General features: G+C 46.3%; 1 protein-coding gene across 1 annotated transcript in view; it reads right to left on the bottom strand.

Annotated features, from left to right (window-relative positions):
• The window catches only part of LOC137311965 (ALS2 C-terminal-like protein), a 134,920-nt gene that overhangs the window by 18,608 nt on the left and 93,012 nt on the right, over positions 1–23,300 (bottom strand). Inside the window, exons 18-21 of the mRNA XM_067978779.1 lie at positions 6,869–6,999; positions 4,508–4,747; positions 1,938–2,022; positions 239–396 (exon numbers count right to left, since the gene is read on the bottom strand). Coding sequence (XP_067834880.1) covers positions 239–396; positions 1,938–2,022; positions 4,508–4,747; positions 6,869–6,999 — 614 coding nt within the window. The remainder of the gene's footprint in view (positions 1–238; positions 397–1,937; positions 2,023–4,507; positions 4,748–6,868; positions 7,000–23,300) is intronic.

Genomic DNA, 23,300 nt, shown 5'->3' with positions numbered 1-23,300 from the left:
GCTCGGTATCAAATTTTGTTTGATAATGCTCCTGTGAAGTACCTTGGGACGTTTTACTACGTTAAAAGGCGATATATAAATGCAAGTGGTTGTTGTTGTTGAAGTTTTAACACTGACCTGGCCAGTTGAAGGATTTAGCGTCAAGGGACTAACATTCCCAAGGCTAAAGGGCTACTGGAGAAGGATTAACGCAGACTATATTAATCCAGAGAATTAGCGTAGGAAGTTTAACACTAACCTGGCCAGCTCAAAGAGCTCCTTGGCATGAGACACGACTTCCTGCTGTGCCATTGAGAGTAACCGTTTACACATACAGATCCCAGAATAAGTGTCCTGAAAAACCAGAATCAGTGTCTGGAGTAGTTTTCCTAGAGGGTGATGGGAAGACTCAAAGGCCTAGAACAGAAAACAACGTCTTTTTTAAAACTCATTTTCTTTCACTATTTCTATTTCTGCTCTTGTTGCTCCCTTTCAAGGTAATCTTTGAAGGTGCCAGGACAAGTTGATAAAGCTGTTTAAAAACAGCACATGGGATCCTCGGCCTTGCAAATAGAGGCCTAGAGTACAAAAGCGAGGAAGTTATGCTAAATCTTTATAAATCACTGGTTAGGCCTCAATTGGAGCATTGTGTTCAATTCTGGGCACCACACTTAGGGAGGATATCGAGGCTTTGGAGAGGGTGCGGAGGAGATTTACGAGAATTACAACAGGGATGATGGACTTCAGTAATGTAGAGAGGCTACAAAAGCTGGGATTGTTCTCCTTAAGAGCAGAGGAGGTTAAGGGGAGATTTAATCGAGGTGTTCAAAAATAGGAGTTTTTTTATATATAGATTAAACGAAGAGAAACTGTTTCCACTGGCAGGAGGTTCGGTAACCAGAGGGCACAGATTTATGATAACTGGCAAAAGAACCAGAGAGGACGAGAATTTTTTTTTAAAAACACTGCGAGTTATGATCTGGAATGCACTAGGAACATCGGTACAGGAGTAGGCCATTCAGCCCTTTGAATTAAAATACAGATCAGCCATTCAATTAGATCATGGCTGATCTGTATCTCAGTTCAATCTACCCGCCTTAGTTTCGTAACCCTTAATACCCTTACCTAACAATAACCTCTCCATCTCAATTTTGAAATTTCAATTGACTTAGCCTTAACACCTTTTTTGGGGGAGGGGGAAAAGAGTTCCAGATTTCCACTACCCTGTGTGTGAAGAAGTGCTTCCTGACATCACCCTGTACGGCTTTGGTCTAATTTTAAGGTTATGTACCTTTGTAGGTGGTGGAAATAGATTAAATAGTAACTTTCAAAAGGAAATTGGGTATATTCTTGAAAAGGAAGAAATTGCAGGGCTATGGGGAAAGAGCAGGGGAGTGAGATTAATTGGAAAGCTCTTTCATAGTGCCGGCACAGGCATGATGGGCCGAACGACCTCCTCCTGCACTGTAAGATTCTATTGTTCTATGTAATCCAATGCACTGGCTGAGACAACAAGCCCCTGATAATGGCAATATGTAGCTCCCACTCCAGAGACTTGGTCACATTATCCAGGCTCACAATTCAGTACAATACTGAGGGTGTTGGCGATGCCGCCTTTTGGATGAGACGTTGAACAAAGCTCCTTCTGCCCTCTCAAATGGATGTAAAAGATCCCACAGCACCATTTGAAGAGCAGGGGAGCTCTCCCGGTTTGCAGGCCAATATTTTTCCCTCAACCAACATCACTAAAACAGATCATCTGATCATTATTACATTGCCATTTGTGGGACCTTGCATGCAAATTGGCTACATTAAAACAGTGACTGCATTTCAAAAAAAGCACTTAACTGCTCTGTAAAGTGCTTTGGAGCACCCTGAGGTCATGAAAGGCACTATATAAATGCAAGTTCATTCTTTCTTTGATGACACAATTTACTAGATAAGACTCCATGCCTTACCTTACTCAGATACTCTTTCAACTGTTGTCCCTTAGCCAAGTTACACTGGTTTGGTGCGAGTTTCTCAGCAGTGGCACCATTTGGTCTAGAACAGGGGAAAAGAACTGATTAAAAAGAATGCCTGGGATGGGATAAGAGGGGTGGCCTGATGTGCTATGCTCCTGTCATGGCCCTCTCACCTGAGTCAGAACCCAGCCCAGACTGATGGGATGAAAGTCTCTCTTCGTATATCTCGTTTTACATATAAAGTGAAATTAGTTTTGCTATTCTCAACTCATTCATATTCAACATTCATCTGCTAATCCTGTTTATTTACAATTACTTCTAGTGTTCTAAGTTTGCTCTGCTCAGTAGCGTGCAGCTTGTAAGTGCACCTGATCTCCCCAGGGACCCACTGTGTTCTAAATTGGATAGCCCGGTGGTAAAGGATAGAATACTAGAACCTGGTTTTCAGTTGCTTCCAAGCCTTTAATCACAGAGCTCCACATTACACACAACACCCTAGATCAGCTCTCTTATTTTTGGATGCAAGAACCCCCAATTGATACAAAGCACCTGAATACAGTTAACACTAATTGGTATAAATCACAGATACAATGAACAGGTCCACACTACACCTGGTCTTCTTGGGTTTCCCAAGGATCTACGGGTTCTGAGTATGGCAGACACCAGAAAGCATTGCCTCTCCAATTATAAAATTTGAACATTAAAGCTCTAAAATTGCAGGACTGCCCTCCCGACATGAAGTCTCTCTCGATGGGAGTGTAGATGGGAGAATTTGTTTGAGGCCAGCTTGTCCAATTTGTAACATTCCTGATTGGACGGCAATAATGTATCCTTGAATGAAATTTAAACTAGGCTAGTGCCCGAGGAGTTTTCAACTGGAGCTCAGCCAGTGACATCCTAGGAAAGGCAACTATATCTGCAGTTTAAAATATAAAGTCAGGTCATCTAATTTTTGTCCCAGTAGCCCTTTATTACTGCTAACCAACTTATGGATATTTTGCCGAGAAATGAATGTTCCAATTTGGGAATTCCTCATACAGGTGTCCAAGAAGGCCAATGTGAGCTAGCTGAGATGGTTGTCCCAGGTATTGTAGTGGTTATGTTACTGGACAAGTAATCTAGAGGGCTGGATAATAATCAGGAGAATTTGAGTTCAAACCATTGTAGTTTGAGAATTTGAATTCAGTTAATAAAAGTAAGTCTGGAAATAAAAAGCTGGCAAAAGGGACCATGAAGCTGTTGGATTGTTGTAAAAACCCAACTGGTTTGGGAAGGAAATCTGCCGTCCTTACCCACTCTGGTCTATATGTGACTCCAGTCACACACCAATGTGGTTGACTCTTAAATGCCCTCTGAAGTGACCCAGCAAGCCACTCAGTTGTATTAGGGGTGGGCAATAAATGCTGGCCTTGCCAGTGACGCCCACATCAAGAACGTATTAAAAAAAGAGGATATTGCTTATTAGAACATCAGCAGAAACACCAAGTGTTTCTTGGACCCATCTGCACTATTCACTTCAATGACTCATCCAGGCAATTTATTTCACAACTTTCCTTATTGTTAACGCCCTCATTTTTAATTTGTGTCCCTGCCATAGTGAAAACGTGTGACCCTTTGCCAATCACCTTCATTATTAAGAACACCTCAAAGCTGCTTCTTTGGCATATCCATGATGTAATTTTCCTCTCATGACCTCTTGTGTTCTTCAGAGTTGAAGAGAGACTAATTGGCCCATATGATAGTGTGTTGGACCATCTATGCACTATGCTGCAGAACAGTAGGATGTAGGGGCAAGCCCATAATCCTCTCCAATTGTAGCAAGCAAAAGCCAGCTAGGCAGGATATAGAAAATTAGAGGGAGAGTCATTCCTGGTCCATTCCCATGTGCTTCCGAGCAGCAAGTTTAAGAGTAGCCTTGGAGACTGGGAGGAGGTTGTCCATCCGTCCATCCGGTCAACTAGAGTGGATGTCTGGCAATGAGGAGACCCAAGGTACCAAGCTAGGAAAAAAATAACATAGGTCCTGCTTGTCCAGAGATTGGGGAGGGGGGGGGGTGTAATTATTGAAATGGGAAACCTGGAAAATTTAAACTGTTGCCTGCAAACTTTTCAGAAAGTGGTGGAACTAAGAATTATCTCCTAGCTAAAAGCTCTTGTCAATTTTACAACGGAAAGGGTAAGTGAGCTCTAAATACTAGAAAACTTCATAAATAGAAAACAGTGTAATACTGAATCATACAGACCAGGAGGGTCAATCTGTGACCAGTCTGTGCTGGTCTCAGTCAGGGCTGCGATGAGAGTGGTACAATTAGCCTCAGTGCCCTTTGGTTAAGGAAGGGACAGTCACTCCTGACCATTGTCCAGTGACCTCTGCTGAAAAATGCGTGGAAGCAAGGCAAGGACAGGATCAGGCTTAGCTGTGATGCCCTCCATTGTTAAATAGCCTACCGACACAAGGACACTTAAAGTGACAGAGGTAGACTGATTGTCTTGCAACCATACCCCAGCACCTTCAGGAAAGATGGGGAGAATAGTCTTGGTGGAAGAGGGAATACAGAGTCTTACCCGTCACAAGATAGAAAATCAATAGGACCTTCGGTGGAATGTTCCATGGCTGTTTCCACTTCTGTAGTGGTCGCCATTCTGTTCTTAAGAATTTTCCGCTGTTCTCTACTGTTCTCCAAGTAAAACCCGAGGAAGGATTCTACTGAAGTCTCATCAGAGCCGGAGTTAAGGAAATCTCTAAACTGATCATAGATCCCCCGCCATCGATCTTTAGATGGGATTATGTGGCTGCCCAGTTGCCTAGGATGAAAATGAATTGTCACATGAAATAGTCTGGCTACTAAAGTTGCTTCTAGTTTTAGTATGCTGGCCCTGAAGTTCCATTGTTGTTCTACCCGTCTCCCACCGTAACTCCGGCAGGAAGACGGCAGAATCCTAAGGAAAGATATACTTGCCTTAGAGGTGATGCAATGAGCAATGAAGGTTCACTAGATTTGATTCCTGGGATGAGAGGGTTGTCCTTTGAGCCTATACTCTCTGGTGTTTAGAAGAATGAGAGGTGATCTCATTGAAATGTATAAAATTCTTAGAGGGCTTGACAGGGTAGATTCTGAGAGGCTGTTTCCTCTGGCTGGAAAGTGTAGAACTAGGGTTCATAGTCTCAAGATAAGGGGTCGGTCATTTAGGATCGAGATGAAGAAAAATTTCTTCACTCAGAAGGTTGTGAATCTTTGGAATTCTCTACCCCAGAGGGCTGTGGATGCTCAGTTGTTTGAATATATTCAAGACTGAGATTGATAGATTTTTGGACACTAAGGGAATCAAGGAATATGGGGATAGGCCAGGAAAGTGGAGTTGAGGTAGAAGATCAGCCATGATCTTACTGAATGGCGGAGCAGGCTTGAGGGGCTGTATCGCCTACTCCTTTTTCTTATGTTCTTAATCCCCAGAGAAACAGCATAAAACAGCGCCTGCACTGTGGCAGGTGCCGTCTTTCGGGTGAGATGTTAAACCGAGGCCCCATCTGCCCCCTCAGGTGGACTTAAAAGATCCCATGGCACTATTCAAAGAAGAGCAGGGGAGTTCTCCCAGTGTCCTGGCCAATATTTATCTCTCAACCAACATCACTAAAACAGATTATCTGGTCATCACATTGCTGTTTGAGAGACCTTGCTGTGCGCAAATTGGCTGCCGCGTTTCCGGATGTGGCAATAGGGACTACACTTCAAAAGTACTTCATTGGCTGTGAAATGCTTTGAAACGTCCTCAGGTCGTGAAAGGCGCTATATAAATGCAAGTTTGGTCTTTCTTTCCAAAATGGTTTACGCCATTTCTCTGGGGATTCCACTGGAGCGATGGCAGGAGACCAGTAGAACCTCTGCAGAATTTCAGGGCCGCTATAGACAAAGAGGCCATTTACTGGCTGTCGTTTTCTGAGGAACGTTAGAAAAGAGCTACTTATTCTAAGCTAAGGATGTCCAAACTGAGGCTCATGAGCCATATGTGGCTCCTACATCCTAGAAATCCTGTTTATATGGCGTGAGCAAAAAAGTCCAACTTGGGCTTATATTTCTTGCTCGCTGGCTTGTCCCATTTGAGTTTTGTGGACCTGGAGATTTGGAAAGGGCCTCACCGTTGCCTCGTTGGTAGATAAATTGTAAATCAGAACTGTTGGTTTCATCAATTCGAGATACATACAAATGAATGGGAACATGGATTTAAATTCTATATGTGGCCCCCAAGGCTCTGTGGTATGACCTGAGGCTTCATGGCAAGACTGTGATTGATAGATTTTTTGTTAGGCAAGGGATCAAGGATTTATGGACCAAAGGCGGGTAAAACGGAGTTGAGGTACAGATCCAATTGAATGGCGGAACAGGTTCAAGGGGCTGAATGGCCTACTCCTGTTCCTATGTTCTGACTCAATGGCCCGTGAGGTCAAAAATTAGAGCACTCCAATTTATTCAGGCCAGATTAAAATCATTGATTTCACCATCAGGAAAGTGAACTCAGAGTGCCACTCGAACATTTATATTTGTTGTCTGGCCTACTAAGTTCTCTTGGTGTAACATGGAGACCCAAATTGCAGAGAACTGCAAATGCCTTGTGAAGTACACTCCTTTATGAGGCTCCGCAATTAGAGAATTGGCACCATTTGGCTTGGGAGGGGGAGGGCAGGGAGTGAGGTGAACACTCACTGTCTGAGCTCAGACATGAAGGGTGCTAATTGAGCAAGTTACTAGAGGATGTGAGGTGGGGAGAATTTGTTTTGCAATAGGACTGATGTTCCTTTCACCTGCACAGAAAATGAATTAGGATATGGAACTTGTTGCAATGTAAAGGAAATTTCATCAAGTTGATTCTGCCACTTATAAGCTTATGAAAGTTTGCCATTGCATTACATAGACTGGGAGAACTCACAGTTTGCTGGTGATCGACAGGTCTAACTCTTCAGTGGGTTTAGAGAATATTCCATTGGTCCTCAAGCCACTTCCCCACTTGTTGCTGAACAATCCCTCTATGATATATCCATTGCTAAAGGTGAGCTTTCCCTGGAACATAATAATCACAGATTAGCGCATGTACATAGAGGCGTGGAAATTCGGCAGGGCTTCTCCCGATCTCCCTCCATAACTTCGGTGGGAGACCAGCAGAACCCCCCAGAGAATCGGTGTAAATGGCTGCTGTGTCTGGAAATCAGGGAAATTCCTGTGGAATTTGAGGGCCAATAATGGTTAAGGAGCATTGGAAGTAACAGCATAAGAAAGCTTGGAATAAGGAACGGTCATTCACCACAACCAAATCTACTCCCATTCGCATATCACGATATCAGTCATGGACATCTTCTCCCTGTCCCACCCAAAATCTCTCCACACTCTTCCTAGCTCTGAACCTTCAATACAACTCTCAACTGTCTATTCAATTACTCCCAAAATGTTTAAAAGCTGGTGGTTGGAAGCAATTTGGAAGCAAAACGGAAGCAAAACATAATAAAGGAAATGCTGGAAACAAACAGCAGTCTCGTCAGCATCTGGAAAATGAAGACAGGTTAGAAACCCTTCATCAGAGCCCTCCTTTCAGATGCTGGCCATCCTGCTGTGTATTTACAGCGTTTTTCACCCTCATGTAACATTATGAAGTTAGGCTCCTTTGGCAATGTGAGTGAGAGGAATGGAGCTGAGGCTGACATTCCCCAAACTGTCTACTCTGAACCAATCGCTAACCAACAATACCTCTATGCCTTCCCATTCGATTTTGTCTCCTGATTCATGTCAGTGTGTGGGCCCATAGATGGTGGTGCCCACCCGCCCGTACCTTGCACAAGTGGCCATTCTGCATCTGTGGACGTGGAATGACAATAAACTGTTTGACTGTGAGGCCCATCACAACAAAACGTGATCCTTTCCTCACACTTTGTTTATATTTGTTCTTCGGATGTGGGCCACACAAGGCACCATCCCTATGAGGGCATTAAGAGTCAACCACACAGTAGAGTCACGTTGAAGCTAGACCAGATAGGAGTGGCAGGTTCCCTTCTCTGAAGGATACTAATGAACCAGTTGGGTTTTTATGACAATCCAATAGTTTTCATGGTCATTTTCTGATGCCAGTCCACAAATACCCAGATTTATTGAATTCAATTTCCCAACTTGCCATGGTGGAATTTGAATTTACAAGGTCTGGGTTGACAGTCCAGAACCATAACCACCAGGTTACCATACCTACTTCCAATAAGGCTCACTGGATAGCCCAACTGGCCAATTTTACAGCCTCCTTGCCCAGAGAGGTTGAGGTCAATTCCTGCTCCATTATTGCTGTCTCAGCTGAAACTCACTAACTCAATGCAGACCAGGTACTTTCCTGATCTGTTTGACTCAGCACCACCCACGCAATACATTTATTCACTAAGCCATTAAGGGTGACCCTTTATCAAGATATAAAGCATGAAACATAGCAATTGGAGCATAGCTATCTCCACTTACAACACTGGGAGATAATGGGCTAATTCAGCGAACTACACTTCTCCCTTCAAAGTTAGTGATCTGATGCATTAGGTCTACTGTTGGTATTGATCAATGTTTCAGGTAATTTTGTGCTGTGATGGAAAACCTCCAGCTGATAAAAAAAGGACCCAGCTGTGCACAAGCTCCAATTTAGCAAAAAACATGGAGGAACTTTTAGTATCGCTAACACTGGTACTTTATTCTTTCCAGCTTTCTTCAAATCAGTGACTGTCTTTCTCTCTTCCCTGTCTCAAATCAACGACTACCTTTCTCTCCTAAGTTCCAAATTACGGCTACCTTTCTCTCTCAACTCAATGTAGTGGCTGTGTGTCAGCCTTGGCTCAGTGGTAGCACTCTCGCCTCGGAGTCAGAAGGTCGTGGGAGATTTGAGCATATAATCCAGGCTGACACTTCAGTGCAGAACTGAGGGAGTGCTACACTGTTGGATGCCCCGCCTGCCCTCCCAGGTGGACGTAAAAGATCCCATGGCATTATTTGAAGAGCACAGGAGTTCTCCCAGTGTCCAGGCCAGTATTTATCCCTCAACCAACATCACTAAACAGATTATCCGTTCATTATTTTATTATCCTTTATAGGACCTTGCCATGTGCAAATTGGTTGCCGTGTTTCCTGACATTACAACAGCAACTACACTTCACAAGTATTTTATTGGCTGTAAAGCACTTTGGGACATGAAGTCATGAAAGGCACAGTATAAATGCTATTTCTTCCTTTCTGCTTTCTCTCCCCAAATCAGTTTCTCTGTCCGCCCCCGCCCCCCGCAAATCAGCAGCTAACTTTCTCTTCCCCCCCCCCCACCCCACCCAAATCAGTGGCTACCTTTTTCTGCCCCCACCAACTCCTCAAATCAGCGGCTACCTTTCTCTCTTCCCCCGAAACCATAGAATCATAGAAAGGTAACAGCACAGAAGGAGGCCATTCGGCCCATCGAGTCCGTGCCGGCTCTATGCAAGAGCAATCCAACTAATCCCATTCCCCCGCTCTATCCCCGTAGCCCTGCAGATTTTTTCCTTTCAAGTACTTATTCAATTCCCTTTTGAAAGCCATGATTGAATCTGCCTCCATCACCACGCCCACCTCCACCCCATCCCCCCGGCAGTGCATTCCAAATCTTAACTACTTACTGCGAAAAAAAGTTTTTCCTCACTTCACCTTTGTTTCTTTTGCCAATTGCCTTAAATCTATGTCCTCTGGTTCTTGACCCTTCCGCCAATGAGAACAGTTTCTCTCTATCCACTCTGTCTAGACTTTTCATGATTTTAAATATCTCTATCAAATCTCCTCTCAACCTTCTCTGTTCCAAAGAGAACAACCCCAGCTTCTCCAGTCTATTCACATAACTAAAGTCCCTCATCCCTGGAATCATTCTAGTAAATCTCTTCTGCACTTTCTCTAAGGCCTTCACATCTTTCCTAAAGTGCGGTGCCCAGAACTGGACACAATACTCCAGTTATGGTTGAACCAATGTTGTCGCAATGAGTACTTTGCATCTGTCTTTACCAAGGAAGAAGATGCTGTCAGAATCTCAGTAAAGGAAGATGTAGTTGAGGTACTGGATGGGCTAAAAATTGATAAAGGAGGTACCAGAAAGGCTAGCTGTAGTTACAGTAGATAAGTCACCCGGTCCAGATGGGATGCATCCTAGGTTGTGGAGGGAAGTAAGGGTGGAAATTGCCGAGGTACTGGCTATAAAGTTGATAAGTCACCAGGGCCGATTGGATTGTTTCCTAGGCTATTGAAGGAAGCCAGGGAGGAAATAGCAGATGCTCTGAGGATCATTTTCCAATCCTCACTAGATACAAGGGTGGTACCAGAGGACTGGAAGACTGCAAACGTAGTACCATTGTTTAAAAAGGGTACGAGGGAAAGGCCGAACAATTATAGGCCAGTCAGTCTTGCCTCGGTGATGGGCAAACTATTAGAATCAATACTGAGAGATAGGATAAACTATCACTTGGAAAGGCATGGTTTAATCAGGGATAGTCAGCATGGATTTGTTCAGGGAAGGTCATGCCTTACAAATCTGATTGACTTCTTTGAGGAAGTGACAAGAAGGATTGATGAGGATAGTGCAGTGAATGTTGTCTACATGGATTTTAGTAAGGCATTTGACAAGGTCCCACATGGCAGACTGGTCAGAAAGATAAAAAGCCCATGGGATACAGGGAAATGTGGTGAATTGGATCCAAAATTGGCTCAGTAACAGGTAACAAAGGGTGAAAGTCAATGGATGTCTTTGCAAATGGAAATCCGTTTCCAGTGGTGCGCCACAGGGCTCAGTGTTGGGTCCCTTGCTGTTTGTGGTATATATTAATGATTTGGACTTAAATGTAGGGGGCATGATTGGCAAATTTGCAGATGACACAAAAATTGGCCATGTAGTGTAGTGAAGAGGGTAGTTGTCAACTCCAGAAGATATCAATGGGTTGGTGGAGTGGGCGGAAAAGTGGCAAATGGAGTTCAACCCGGAGAAGTGTGAGGTAGTGCACTTAGGGAGGGCAAACAGTAAAAGGGAATATGCAGTAAACGGGAATATTTTGAGAGAGGTAGAGGAAGTGAGAGACCTTGGAGTGCATGTGCACAGGTCTCTGGAGGTGGCAGTACAGGTAGATAAGGTTGCGAAGAAGGCATACGGAATGCTCTCCGTTATTAGCCGAGGTATAGAATACAAAAGCAGGGATGTAATGATGCGACTGTATAAAACGCTGGTAAGGCCACAGCTGGAGTATTGTGCGCAGTTCTGGTCACCACATTACGTAATTGCTCTGGACAGAGTGCAGAGAAGATTTACAACAATGTTGCCAGGGCTTGAAAATTGTAGCTACGAGGAGAGATTGGATAGGCTGGGGTTGTTTTCCTTGGAGCAGAGGAGGCTGAGGGGTGACTTGATTGAGGTGTACAAAATTATGAGGGGCCCAGATAGAGTTGACAGGAAGTACCTGTTTCCCGTAGCGGAGCGTTCAAGAACTAGAGGACATAGATTTAAGCTGATTGGCGGAAGGATTAGAGGGGATGTGAGGAAAAACTTTTTTACCCAGACGGTGGGTGTATGGAATTTGCTGCCTGAATTGGTGGTAGAGGCAGGGACCCTGAACTCTTTAAAAAGTACCTGGACCTGCACCTAAAGTGCTGTAAGCTCCAGGGCTACCGACCGGGTGCTGGAAGGTGGGATTAAAATTGGCACCTGGTTGTTCTTCGAGCCGGTGTGGACACGATGGGCCGAATGGCCCCCTTCTGTGCTGTATCTTTTCTATGGTTCTAATCTTCCAAATATCCTTAGATACGGAGGTGGTGTCAGAGGACTGTAGAATTGCAAATGTTACACACTTGTTCAAAAAAAGGTGTAAGGATAAACCCAGCAACTATAGGCCAGTCAGTTTATCCTCGGTGGTGGGGAAACTTCCAGAAACAGGACAGAATTAGCAGTCACTTGGACAAGTGTGGATTGATTTGGGAAAACCAGCACAGATTTGTTAAAGGCAAATCGTGTTTAACTAACTTGATTGAGTTTTTGATGAGGTAACAGAGAGGGTCGACGAGGGCAATGCAGCTGATGTGGTGTATATGGACTTTCAAAAGATGTTTGATAAAGTGCTGCATAATTGGCTTGTCATCAAGATTCAAGCCCACTGAATAAAGGGGGCAAGTAGCAGCATGGATACAAAATTGGCTAAGTAACAGAAAGCAGAGAGTAGTGAACGGTTATTTTTGGGACTGGAGGGAGGTGTACAGTGGTGTTCCCCAGGGATTGGTACCAGGGCCACTGCTTTTCTTGATAGTCATTAATGACTTGGATTTGGGTGTACAGGGCACAATTTCCAAATTTGCAGATGACACAAAACTTGGAAATGTAGTGAACAGTGAGGAGGACAGAGATAGACTTCAAGAGGCTATAGACAGGCTGGTGAAATGGGCAGACACGTGGCCGATGCAATTTAATGCAGAAAAATGCAAAGTGATACATTTCGACAGGAAGAACGAGGAGAGGCAATATAAACTAGAGGGCACAACTCGAAAAGGGGTACAGGAACAGAGAGATCTGGCGTATATGTGCACAAATCGCTGAAAGTGGCAGGGCAGGTTGAGAAAGGGTTAAAAAAGCATACGGGATCCTGGGCTTTATAAATAGAGGCATAGAGTACAAAAGCAAGGAAGTCACGATGAACCTAAGAATCATAGAAAGGTTACACCATTCGGCTCATCGGGCCTGTGCCGGCTCAATGCAAGACCAATCCAGCTAGTCCCACTGCCCCGCCCTATCCCCGTTGCCCTGCAAATTTTTTCCTTTACATTACCCGGGCCAGATCTATTCTCATCCCACTGAAATTGCCCCCCCCCCCCTCCAATTGAGTATTTTTACTTTAGAATGGTCCATGTCCTTTTCCATAGTTATTGTAAGCCTTATGATACCTTGATCGCTGTTCCCTAAATGTTTTTTTTATTTGTTCATGGGATGTGGACGTCACTGGCGAGGCCAGCATTTATTGTCCATCCCCCATCCCTAATTGCCCTCGAGAAGGTGGTGGTGAGCTGCCTTCTTGAACTGCTGCAGTCCGTGTGGTGAAGATTCTCCCACAGTGGTGTTAGGAAGGGAGTTCCAGGATTTTGACCCAGCGACGATGAAGGAACCGCGATATATTTCCAAGTCAGGATGGTGTGTGACTTGGAGGGAAACGTGCAGGTGGAGTTGTTCCCATGTGCCTTCTGCCCTTGTCCTTCTCGGTGGTAGACGTCACGGGTTTAGGAGGTGCTGTCGAAGAAGCCTTAGCGAGTAGTTGCAGTGCATCCTGTGGATGGTACACACTGCAGCCACAGTGCGCCGGTGGTGAAGGGAGAGAATGTTTAGGGTGGTAGTTGGGGTAGCAATCAAGTGGGCTGCTTTGTCCTGGATGGTATCGAGCTTCTTGAGTGTTGTTGGAGCTGCACTCATCCAGGCAAGTGGAGAATATACCATCACACTCCTGACTTGTGCCTTGTAGATGGTGGAAAGGCTTTGGGGAGTCAGGAGGTGAGTCACTCGCCGCAGAATACCCAGCCTCCGACCTGCTCTTGTAGCCACAGTATTTATATGGCTGGTCCAGTTAAGTTTCTGGTCAATGGTGACCCCCAGGATGTTGATGGTGGGGGATTCGGCGATGGTAATGCCATTGAATGTCAAGGGGAGGTGGTTAGACTCTCTCTTGTTGGAGATGGTCATTGCCTGGCACTTATCTGGCGCGAACGTTACTTGCCACTTATCAGCCCAAGCTTGGATGTTGTCCAGGTCTTGCTGCATGCAGGCACAGACTGCTTCATTATCTGAGGGGTTGCGAATGGATCTGAACACTGTGCAATCATCAGCGAACATTCCCATTTCTGACCTTATGATGGAGGGAAGGTCATTGATGAAGTAGCTGAAGATGGTTGGGCCTAGGACACTGCCCTGAGGAACTCCTGCAGCAATGTCCTGGGGCTGAGATGATTGGCCTTCCACAACCACTACCATCTTCCTTTGTGCTAGGTATGACTCCAGCCACTGGAGAGTTTTCCTCCTGATTCCTATTGAATTTCAATTTTACTAGGGCTCCTTGGTGCCACACTCCGTCAAATGCTGCCTTGATGTCAAGGGCAGTCACTCTCACCTCACCTCTGGAATTCAGCTCTTTTGTCCATGTTTGGACCAAGGCTGTAATGAGGTCTGGAGCGGAGAGATCCTGGCGGAACCCAAACTGAGCATTGATGAGCAGGTTATTGGTGAGTAAGTGCCGCTTGATAGCACTGTCGACGACACCTTCCATCACTGTGCTGATGATTGAGAGTGGACTGATTGGATTTGTCCTGCTTTTTGTGGACAGGACATACCTGGGCAATTTTCCACATTGTCGGGTAGATGCCAGTGTTGTAGCTGTACTGGGACAGTTTGGCTAGAGGCGCGGCTAGTTCTGGAGCACAATTCTTCAGCACTACAGCCAGGATGTTCCCCCACTGACAATTGTTCTGCCTCATTCCCCAGATACTTAGCCCGCCTCATTCCCCAGAACCAAATCCAGCAACGACTCCTTCCTCGTTGGGCCAGAAATGTACTGGTCAAGAAAGTTCTCCTGAACACACTTCAAAAATTCCTCCCCCTCTTTGCCCCTCATATTATTACTATCACAGTCTATATTAGGATATGTTATTTTAAATTCACAAGCTTTCGGAGATTCTCTCCTTCCTCAGGTAAATGTTCAGGATCTCGAGATCCTGAACATTTACCTGAGGAAGGAGAGAATCTCCGAAAGCTTGTGAATTTAAAATAAAATTGCTGGACTATAACTTGGTGTTGTAAAATTGTTTACAATTATATTAGGATAGTTGAAGTCCCCCGTTATCACAACTCTTTGGCTTTTGCACCTCTGTAATTTCTCTGCAAATTTGCTCCTCTATCTCCTTTCCACTAGTTGGTGACCTATAGAATACACCCAGTAGTGTAATGGTACCTCTATTGTTTCTTAATTCTAACAAATAGATTCTGTCCTTGACCCCTCCAGGATATCCTCTCTCTCCAGCACTGCAATATTCTCCTTAATCAATACTGCCACCTCCCCTCCTTTCTTTCCTTCCCTATCTTTCCTCAACACCTTGTATCCAGGAATATTTAGCACCCAATCCTGCCCTTTTTTGAGCCAGGTCTCCACTACCACATCATCATATTCCCATGTGACTAATTGCACCTGCAGCTCTCCAATCTTGTTTAACATGCTTTGTGCGTTTACACACATGCACTGCAGACCTATCTTAGACTTTTTTCTACTCTCTCTTAGTCAGGTCTCATCTACTACCATACCATTTCTTGCTCTGGTGCTATCTTTCTCTCCTAATCCTTTGCGCACCTTGTTTCTCCTTTCCAATGCAACATCCTGGTGCCCATCCCCCTGCCAATTAGTTTAAACCCCCCCCCACCACCAGCACTAGCGAACCTCCCCGCAAGGACATTGGTCCCAGCACCGTTGAGGTGCAACCCGCCCAGCCTGTACAGGTCCCACCTCCCCCAGAACTGGTCCCAATGCCCCAGGAATCTAAAGCCCTCCCTTCTTGCACCATCTCTTCAGCCATGCATTCATCTGCTCTATCATCCTATTTCTATGCTCGCTAGTGCGTGGCATCGGGAGTAATTCGGAGATTACAACCTTTGAAGTCCTGCTTCTTAATCTCTTTCCTAACGCCTAAAAATCTACCTGCAGGAACTCGTCCCGCTTTCTACCTATGTCGTTGGTACCGATAAGGACCACGACCTCTGGCTGTTCACCCTCCCCCTTCAGAATGTTCTGCAGCCGCTCAGTGACATCCTTGACCTTGGCACCAGGGAGGCAACGTACCATCCTGGAATCACATCTTCGGCCACAGAAATGCCTGTCTGTTCCCCTAACTATGGAATCCCCTACCACTATTGCTCTCCTGACCTTTCTCCTCCCGCCCTACACAGCTGAGCCACCCATGGTGCTATGGTCTTGGCACTGGCTACACTTCGCAGAGGAACCCTCTCCCGCACCAGTATTTAGAACTGAATACTAGTTAAAGAATGAGATGCCCTCAGGAGACACCTGCACCACCTGCCTGGTCCTCCTTGTCTGCCTGGCGGTCATCCTTTCCCTCTTTGACTGCACTCTCAAGCTGTGGGGCGACCACCTCCTGAAACATTCTATCCACGGAGCTCTCAGCCTCGCGGATACACTGCAGAAACACCAGCTGCCGCACAAACTCCGAAATCCTGAGCTCGAGCTCCTCCAGCTAAGGACACTTTCTTCACCAGTGGTTGACGAGGACATGGGAAGCATCCTGGAGTTTTCACATGGCACAGGATGTGCATTTGATGGGACTGAGGTGACTTGCCATGCCTCTATTTACATTATTGACTTAAATTAACAAAAATAAACTTAAAGACATCGAAAAATAACTCAAGAAAAACTCACCCAATCAGCTCCTTCCCTTGTGCTGATGTCACTTCAGGTGTTTTTTCACCCCTCTCTCTCCTTTTATCACTGATCCCGCGCTCCACACTCTCTCCTTTTATCACTGATCCCTCGCTCCACTCTCACTCCTTTTATCACTGATCCCACGCTCCACACTCTCTCCTTTTATCACTGATCCCTCGCTCCACTCTCACTCCTTTTATCACTGATCCCACGCTCCACACTCTCTCCTTTTATCACTGATCCCACTCTCCACACTCTCTCCTTTTATCACTGATCCCTCGCTCCACTCTCTCTCCTTTTATCACTGATCCCGCACTCCACACTCTCTCCTTTTATCACTGATCCCTCGCTCCACTCTCTCTCCTTTTATCACTGATCCCGCACTCCACACTCTCTCCTTTTATCACTGATCCCACGCTCCACTCTCTCTCCTTTTGTCACTGATCCCGCACTCCACACTCTCTCCTTTTATCACTGATCCCACGCTCCACACTCTCTCCTTTTATCACTGATCCCACTCTCCACACTCTCTCCTTTTATCACTGATCCCACTCTCCACACTCTCTCCTTTTATCACTGATCCCACTCTCCACACTCTCTCCTTTTATCACTGATCCCACTCTCCACACTCTCTCCTTTTATCACTGATCCCACGCTCCACACTCTCTCCTTTTATCACTGATCCCGCGCTCCACACTCTCTCCTTTTATCACTGATCCCACTCTCCACACTCTCTCCTTTTATCACTGATCCCACGCTCCACTCTCTCTCCTTTTGTCACTGATCCCACGCTCCACACTCTCTCCTTTTATCACTGATCCCACTCTCCACACTCTCTCCTTTTATCTCTGATCCCACGCTCCACACTCTCTCCTTTTATCACTGAACCCACTATCCACTCTCTCTCCTTTTGTCACTGATCCCACGCTCCACTCTCTCTCCTTTTATCACTGATCCCACGCTCCACACTCTCTCCTTTTATCACTGATCCCACGCTAAACACTCTCTCCTTTTATCACTGATCCCACTCTCCACACTCTCTCCTTTTATCACTGATCCCACTCTCCACACTCTCTCCTTTTATCACTGATCCCACTCTCCACACTCTCTCCTTTTATCACTGATCCCACTCTCCACTCTCTCTCCTTTTATCACTGATCCCACTCTCCACACTCTCTCCTTTTATCACTGATCCCGCGCTCCACACTCTCTCCTTTTATCACTGATCCCACGCTCCACACTCTCTCCTTTTATCACTGATCCCACGCTCCACACTCTCTCCTTTTATCACTGATCCCACGCTCCACACTCTCTCCTTTTATCACTGATCCCACTCTCCACACTCTCTCCTTTTATCACTGATCCCACTCTCCGCTCTCTCTCCTTTTATCACTGATCCCACGCTCCACACTCTCTCCTTTTATCACTGATCCCACGCTCCACACTCTCTCCTTTTATCACTGATCCCACGCTCCACACTCTCTCCTTTTATCACTGATCCCACTCTCCACTCTCTCTCCTTTTATCACTGATCCCGCGCTCCACACTCTCTCCTTTTATCACTGATCCCACGCTCCACACTCTCTCCTTTTATCACTGATCCCACGCTCCACTCTCTCTCCTTTTATCACTGATCCCTCGCTCCACAATCTCTCCTTTTATCACTGATCCCGCGCTCCACACTCTCTCCTTTTATCACTGATCCCACGCTCCACACTCTCTCCTTTTATCACTGATCCCACACTCCACACTCTCTCCTTTTATCACTGATCCCGCGCTCCACACTCTCTCCTTTTATCACTGATCCCACGCTCCACACTCTCTCCTTTTATCACTGATCCCACGCTCCACACTCTCTCCTTTTATCACTGAACCCACTATCCACTCTCTCTCCTTTTATCACTGATCCCACGCTCCACACTCTCTCCTTTTATCACTGATCCCACTCTCCACACTCTCTCCTTTTATCACTGATCCCACTCTCCACACTCTCTCCTTTTATCACTGATCCCGCGCTCCACACTCTCTCCTTTTATCACTGAACCCACTATCCACACTCTCTCCTTTTATCACTGATCCCACGCTCCACACTCTCCTTTTATCACTGATCCCACGCTCCACACTCTCTCCTTTTATCACTGATCCCACTCTCCACACTCTCTCCTTTTATCACTGATCCCACTCTCCACACTCTCTCCTTTTATCACTGATCCCACGCTCCACACTCTCTCCTTTTATCACTGATCCCACTCTCCACACTCTCTCCTTTTATCACTGAACCCACTATCCACTCTCTCTCCTTTTATCACTGATCCCACGCTCCACACTCTCTCCTTTTATCACTGATCCCACTCTCCACACTCTCTCCTTTTATCACTGATCCCACTCTCCACACTCTCTCCTTTTATCACTGATCCCGCGCTCCACACTCTCTCCTTTTATCACTGATCCCACTCTCCACACTCTCTCCTTTTATCACTGATCCCACGCTCCACACTCTCTCCTTTTATCACTGATCCCACGCTCCACACTCTCTCCTTTTATCACTGATCCCGCGCTACACACTCTCTCCTTTTATCTCTGATCCCACTCTCCACTCTCTCTCCTTTTATCACTGATCCCACGCTCCACACTCTCTCCTTTTATCACTGATCCCACTCTCCACACTCTCTCCTTTTATCACTGATCCCACTCTCCACACTCTCTCCTTTTATCACTGATCCCACTCTCCACACTCTCTCCTTTTATCACTGATCCCACTCTCCACTCTCTCTCCTTTTATCACTGATCCCACGCTCCACACTCTCTCCTTTTATCACTGATCCCACTCTCCACACTCTCTCCTTTTATCACTGATCCCACTCTCCACACTCTCTCCTTTTATCACTGATCCCACTCTCCACACTCTCTCCTTTTATCTCTGATCCCACTCTCCACACTCTCTCCTTTTATCACTGATCCCACTCTCCACACTCTCTCCTTTTATCTCTGATCCCACTCTCCACACTCTCTCCTTTTATCACTGATCCCACGCTCCACACTCTCTCCTTTTATCACTGATCCCACTCTCCACACTCTCTCCTTTTATCACTGATCCCACTCTCCACACTCTCTCCTTTTATCACTGATCCCACTCTCCACACTCTCTCCTTTTATCTCTGATCCCACTCTCCACACTCTCTCCTTTTATCACTGATCCCACTCTCCACACTCTCTCCTTTTATCACTGATCCCACGCTCCACACTCTCTCCTTTTATCACTGATCCCACGCTCCACACTCTCTCCTTTTATCTCTGATCCCACTCTCCACACTCTCTCCTTTTATCACTGATCCCACTCTCCACACTCTCTCCTTTTATCTCTGATCCCACTCTCCACACTCTCTCCTTTTATCACTGATCCCACGCTCCACACTCTCTCCTTTTATCACTGATCCCACTCTCCACACTCTCTCCTTTTATCACTGATCCCACTCTCCACACTCTCTCCTTTTATCTCTGATCCCACTCTCCACTCTCTCTCCTTTTATCACTGATCCCGCGCTCCACACTCTCTCCTTTTATCACTGATCCCACGCTCCACTCTCTCTCCTTTTATCACTGATCCCGCGCTCCACACTCTCTCCTTTTATCACTGATCCCGCGCTCCACACTCTCTCCTTTTATCACTGATCCCACTCTCCGCTCTCTCTCCTTTTATCACTGATCCCACTCTCCGCTCTCTCTCCTTTTATCTCTGATCCCACTCTCCACACTCTCTCCTTTTATCACTGATCCCACTCTCCACACTCTCTCCTTTTATCACTGATCCCACGCTCCACTCTCTCTCCTTTTATCACTGATCCCACTCTCCACACTCTCTCCTTTTATCTCTGATCCCACTCTCCACACTCTCTCCTTTTATCACTGATCCCACTCTCCACACTCTCTCCTTTTATCACTGATCCCTCGCTCCACACTCTCTCCTTTTATCACTGATCCCACGCTCCACACTCTCTCCTTTTATCACTGATCCCACTCTCCACACTCTCTCCTTTTATCACTGATCCCACTCTCCACACTCTCTCCTTTTATCACTGATCCCTCGCTCCACACTCTCTCCTTTTATCACTGATCCCTCGCTCCACACTCTCTCCTTTTATCACTGATCCCACGCTCCACTCTCTCTCCTTTTATCACTGATCCCACTCTCCACACTCTCTCCTTTTATCTCTGATCCCACTCTCCACACTCTCTCCTTTTATCACTGATCCCACGCTCCACACTCTCTCCTTTTATCACTGATCCCACTCTCCACACTCTCTCCTTTTATCACTGATCCCACTCTCCACACTCTCTCCTTTTATCACTGATCCCTCGCTCCACACTCTCTCCTTTTATCACTGATCCCACGCTCCACACTCTCTCCTTTTATCACTGATCCCACGCTCCACACTCTCTCTCCTTTTATCACTGATCCCACTCTCCACACTCTCTCCTTTTATCACTGATCCCTCGCTCCACACTCTCTCCTTTTATCACTGATCCCGCGCTCCACTCTCTCTCTCCTTTTATCACTGATCCCTCGCTCCACACTCTCTCCTTTTATCACTGATCCCACGCTCCACTCTCTCTCCTTTTATCACTGATCCCACTCTCCACACTCTCTCCTTTTATCTCTGATCCCACTCTCCACACTCTCTCCTTTTATCACTGATCCCACGCTCCACACTCTCTCCTTTTATCACTGATCCCACTCTCCACACTCTCTCCTTTTATCACTGATCCCACTCTCCACACTCTCTCCTTTTATCACTGATCCCTCGCTCCACACTCTCTCCTTTTATCACTGATCCCACTCTCCACACTCTCTCCTTTTATCACTGATCCCTCGCTCCACACTCTCTCCTTTTATCACTGATCCCGCGCTCCACTCTCTCTCTCCTTTTACCACTGATCCCGCGCTCCACTCTCTCTCTCCTTTTATCACTGATCCCACACTCCACACTCTCTCCTTTTATCACTGATCCCACACTCCACACTCTCTCCTTTTATCTCTGATCCCACTCTCCACACTCTCTCCTTTTATCTCTGATCCCACTCTCCACACTCTCTCCTTTTATCACTGATCCCACGCTCCACTCTCTCTCCTTTTATCACTGATCCCACTCTCCACTCTCTCTCCTTTTATCACTGATCCCTCGCTCCACACTCTCTCCTTTTATCACTGATCCCGCGCTCCACACTCTCTCCTTTTATCACTGATCCCACCCTCCACACTCTCTCTCCTTTTATCACTGATCCCACTCTCCACACTCTCTCCTTTTATCACTGATCCCGCGCTCCACACTCTCTCCTTTTATCACTGATCCCACGCTCCACTCTCTCTCCTTTTATCACTGATCCCGCGCTCCACTCTCTCTCCTTTTATCACTGATCCCACTCTCCACACTCTCTCCTTTTATCACTGATCCCACCCTCCACACTCTCTCTCCTTTTATCACTGATCCCACCCTCCACACTCTCTCCTTTTATCACTGATCCCACACTCCACACTCTCTCTCCTTTTATCACTGATCCCACTCTCCACACTCTCTCCTTTTATCGCTGATCCCACTCTCCACTCTCTCTCCTTTTATCACTGATCCCACGCTCCACTCTCTCTCCTTTTATCGCTGATCCCGCACTCCACACTCTCTCTCCTTTTATCACTGATCCCACGCTCCACACTCTCTCCTTTTATCACTGATCCCACACTCCACACTCTCTCTCCTTTTATCTCTGATCCCACTCTCCACACTCTCTCCTTTTATCACTGATCCCACGCTCCACACTCTCTCTCCTTTTATCACTGATCCCACGCTCCACACTATCTCCTTTTATCTCTGATCCCACTCTCCACACTCTCTCCTTTTATCACTGATCCCGCGCTCCACTCTCTCTCCTTTTATCTCTGATCCCACTCTCCACACTCTCTCCTTTTATCACTGATCCCACGCTCCACACTCTCTCTCCTTTTATCACTGATCCCACGCTCCACACTCTCTCCTTTTATCTCTGATCCCACTCTCCACTCTCTCTCCTTTTATCACTGATCCCACGCTCCACACTCTCTCCTTTTATCTCTGATCCCACGCTCCACACTCTCTCTCCTTTTATCACTGATCCCGCGCTCCACACTCTCTCTCCTTTTATCACTGATCCCACGCTCCACACTCTCTCCTTTTATCACTGATCCCACACTCCACACTCTCTCTCCTTTTATCTCTGATCCCACTCTCCACACTCTCTCCTTTTATCACTGATCCCACGCTCCACACTCTCTCTCCTTTTATCTCTGATCCCACGCTCCACTCTCTCTCCTTTTATCACTGATCCCACGCTCCGCTCTCTCTCCTTTTATCACTGATCCCACGCTCCACTCTCTCTCCTTTTATCACTGATCCCACGCTCCACACTCTCTCCTTTTATCACTGATCCCACTCTCCACACTCTCTCTCCTTTTATCTCTGATCCCACGCTCCACTCTCTCTCCTTTTATCACTGATCCCACGCTCCGCTCTCTCTCCTTTTATCACTGATCCCGCGCTCCACATTCTCTCCTTTTATCGCTGATCCCACGCTCCACACTCTCTCCTTTTATCACTGATCCCACTCTCCACTCTCTCTCCTTTTGTCACTGATCCCGCGCTCCACTCTCTCTCTCCTTTTATCACTGATCCCACTCTCCACACTCTCTCCTTTTATCACTGATCCCTCGCTCCACACTCTCTCCTTTTATCACTGATCCCTCGCTCCACACTCTCTCCTTTTATCACTGATCCCACGCTCCACACTCTCTCCTTTTATCACTGATCCCACTCTCCACACTCTCTCCTTTTATCACTGATCCCGCACTCCACTCTCTCTCCTTTT

Source organism: Heptranchias perlo, chromosome 3, assembly GCF_035084215.1.
Source record: "Heptranchias perlo isolate sHepPer1 chromosome 3, sHepPer1.hap1, whole genome shotgun sequence".
Lineage (NCBI taxonomy): Eukaryota > Metazoa > Chordata > Chondrichthyes > Hexanchiformes > Hexanchidae > Heptranchias > Heptranchias perlo.
The sequence above is the reverse complement of the archived record's forward strand: the minus strand, read 5'-3'. Positions and strand labels throughout refer to the sequence as shown.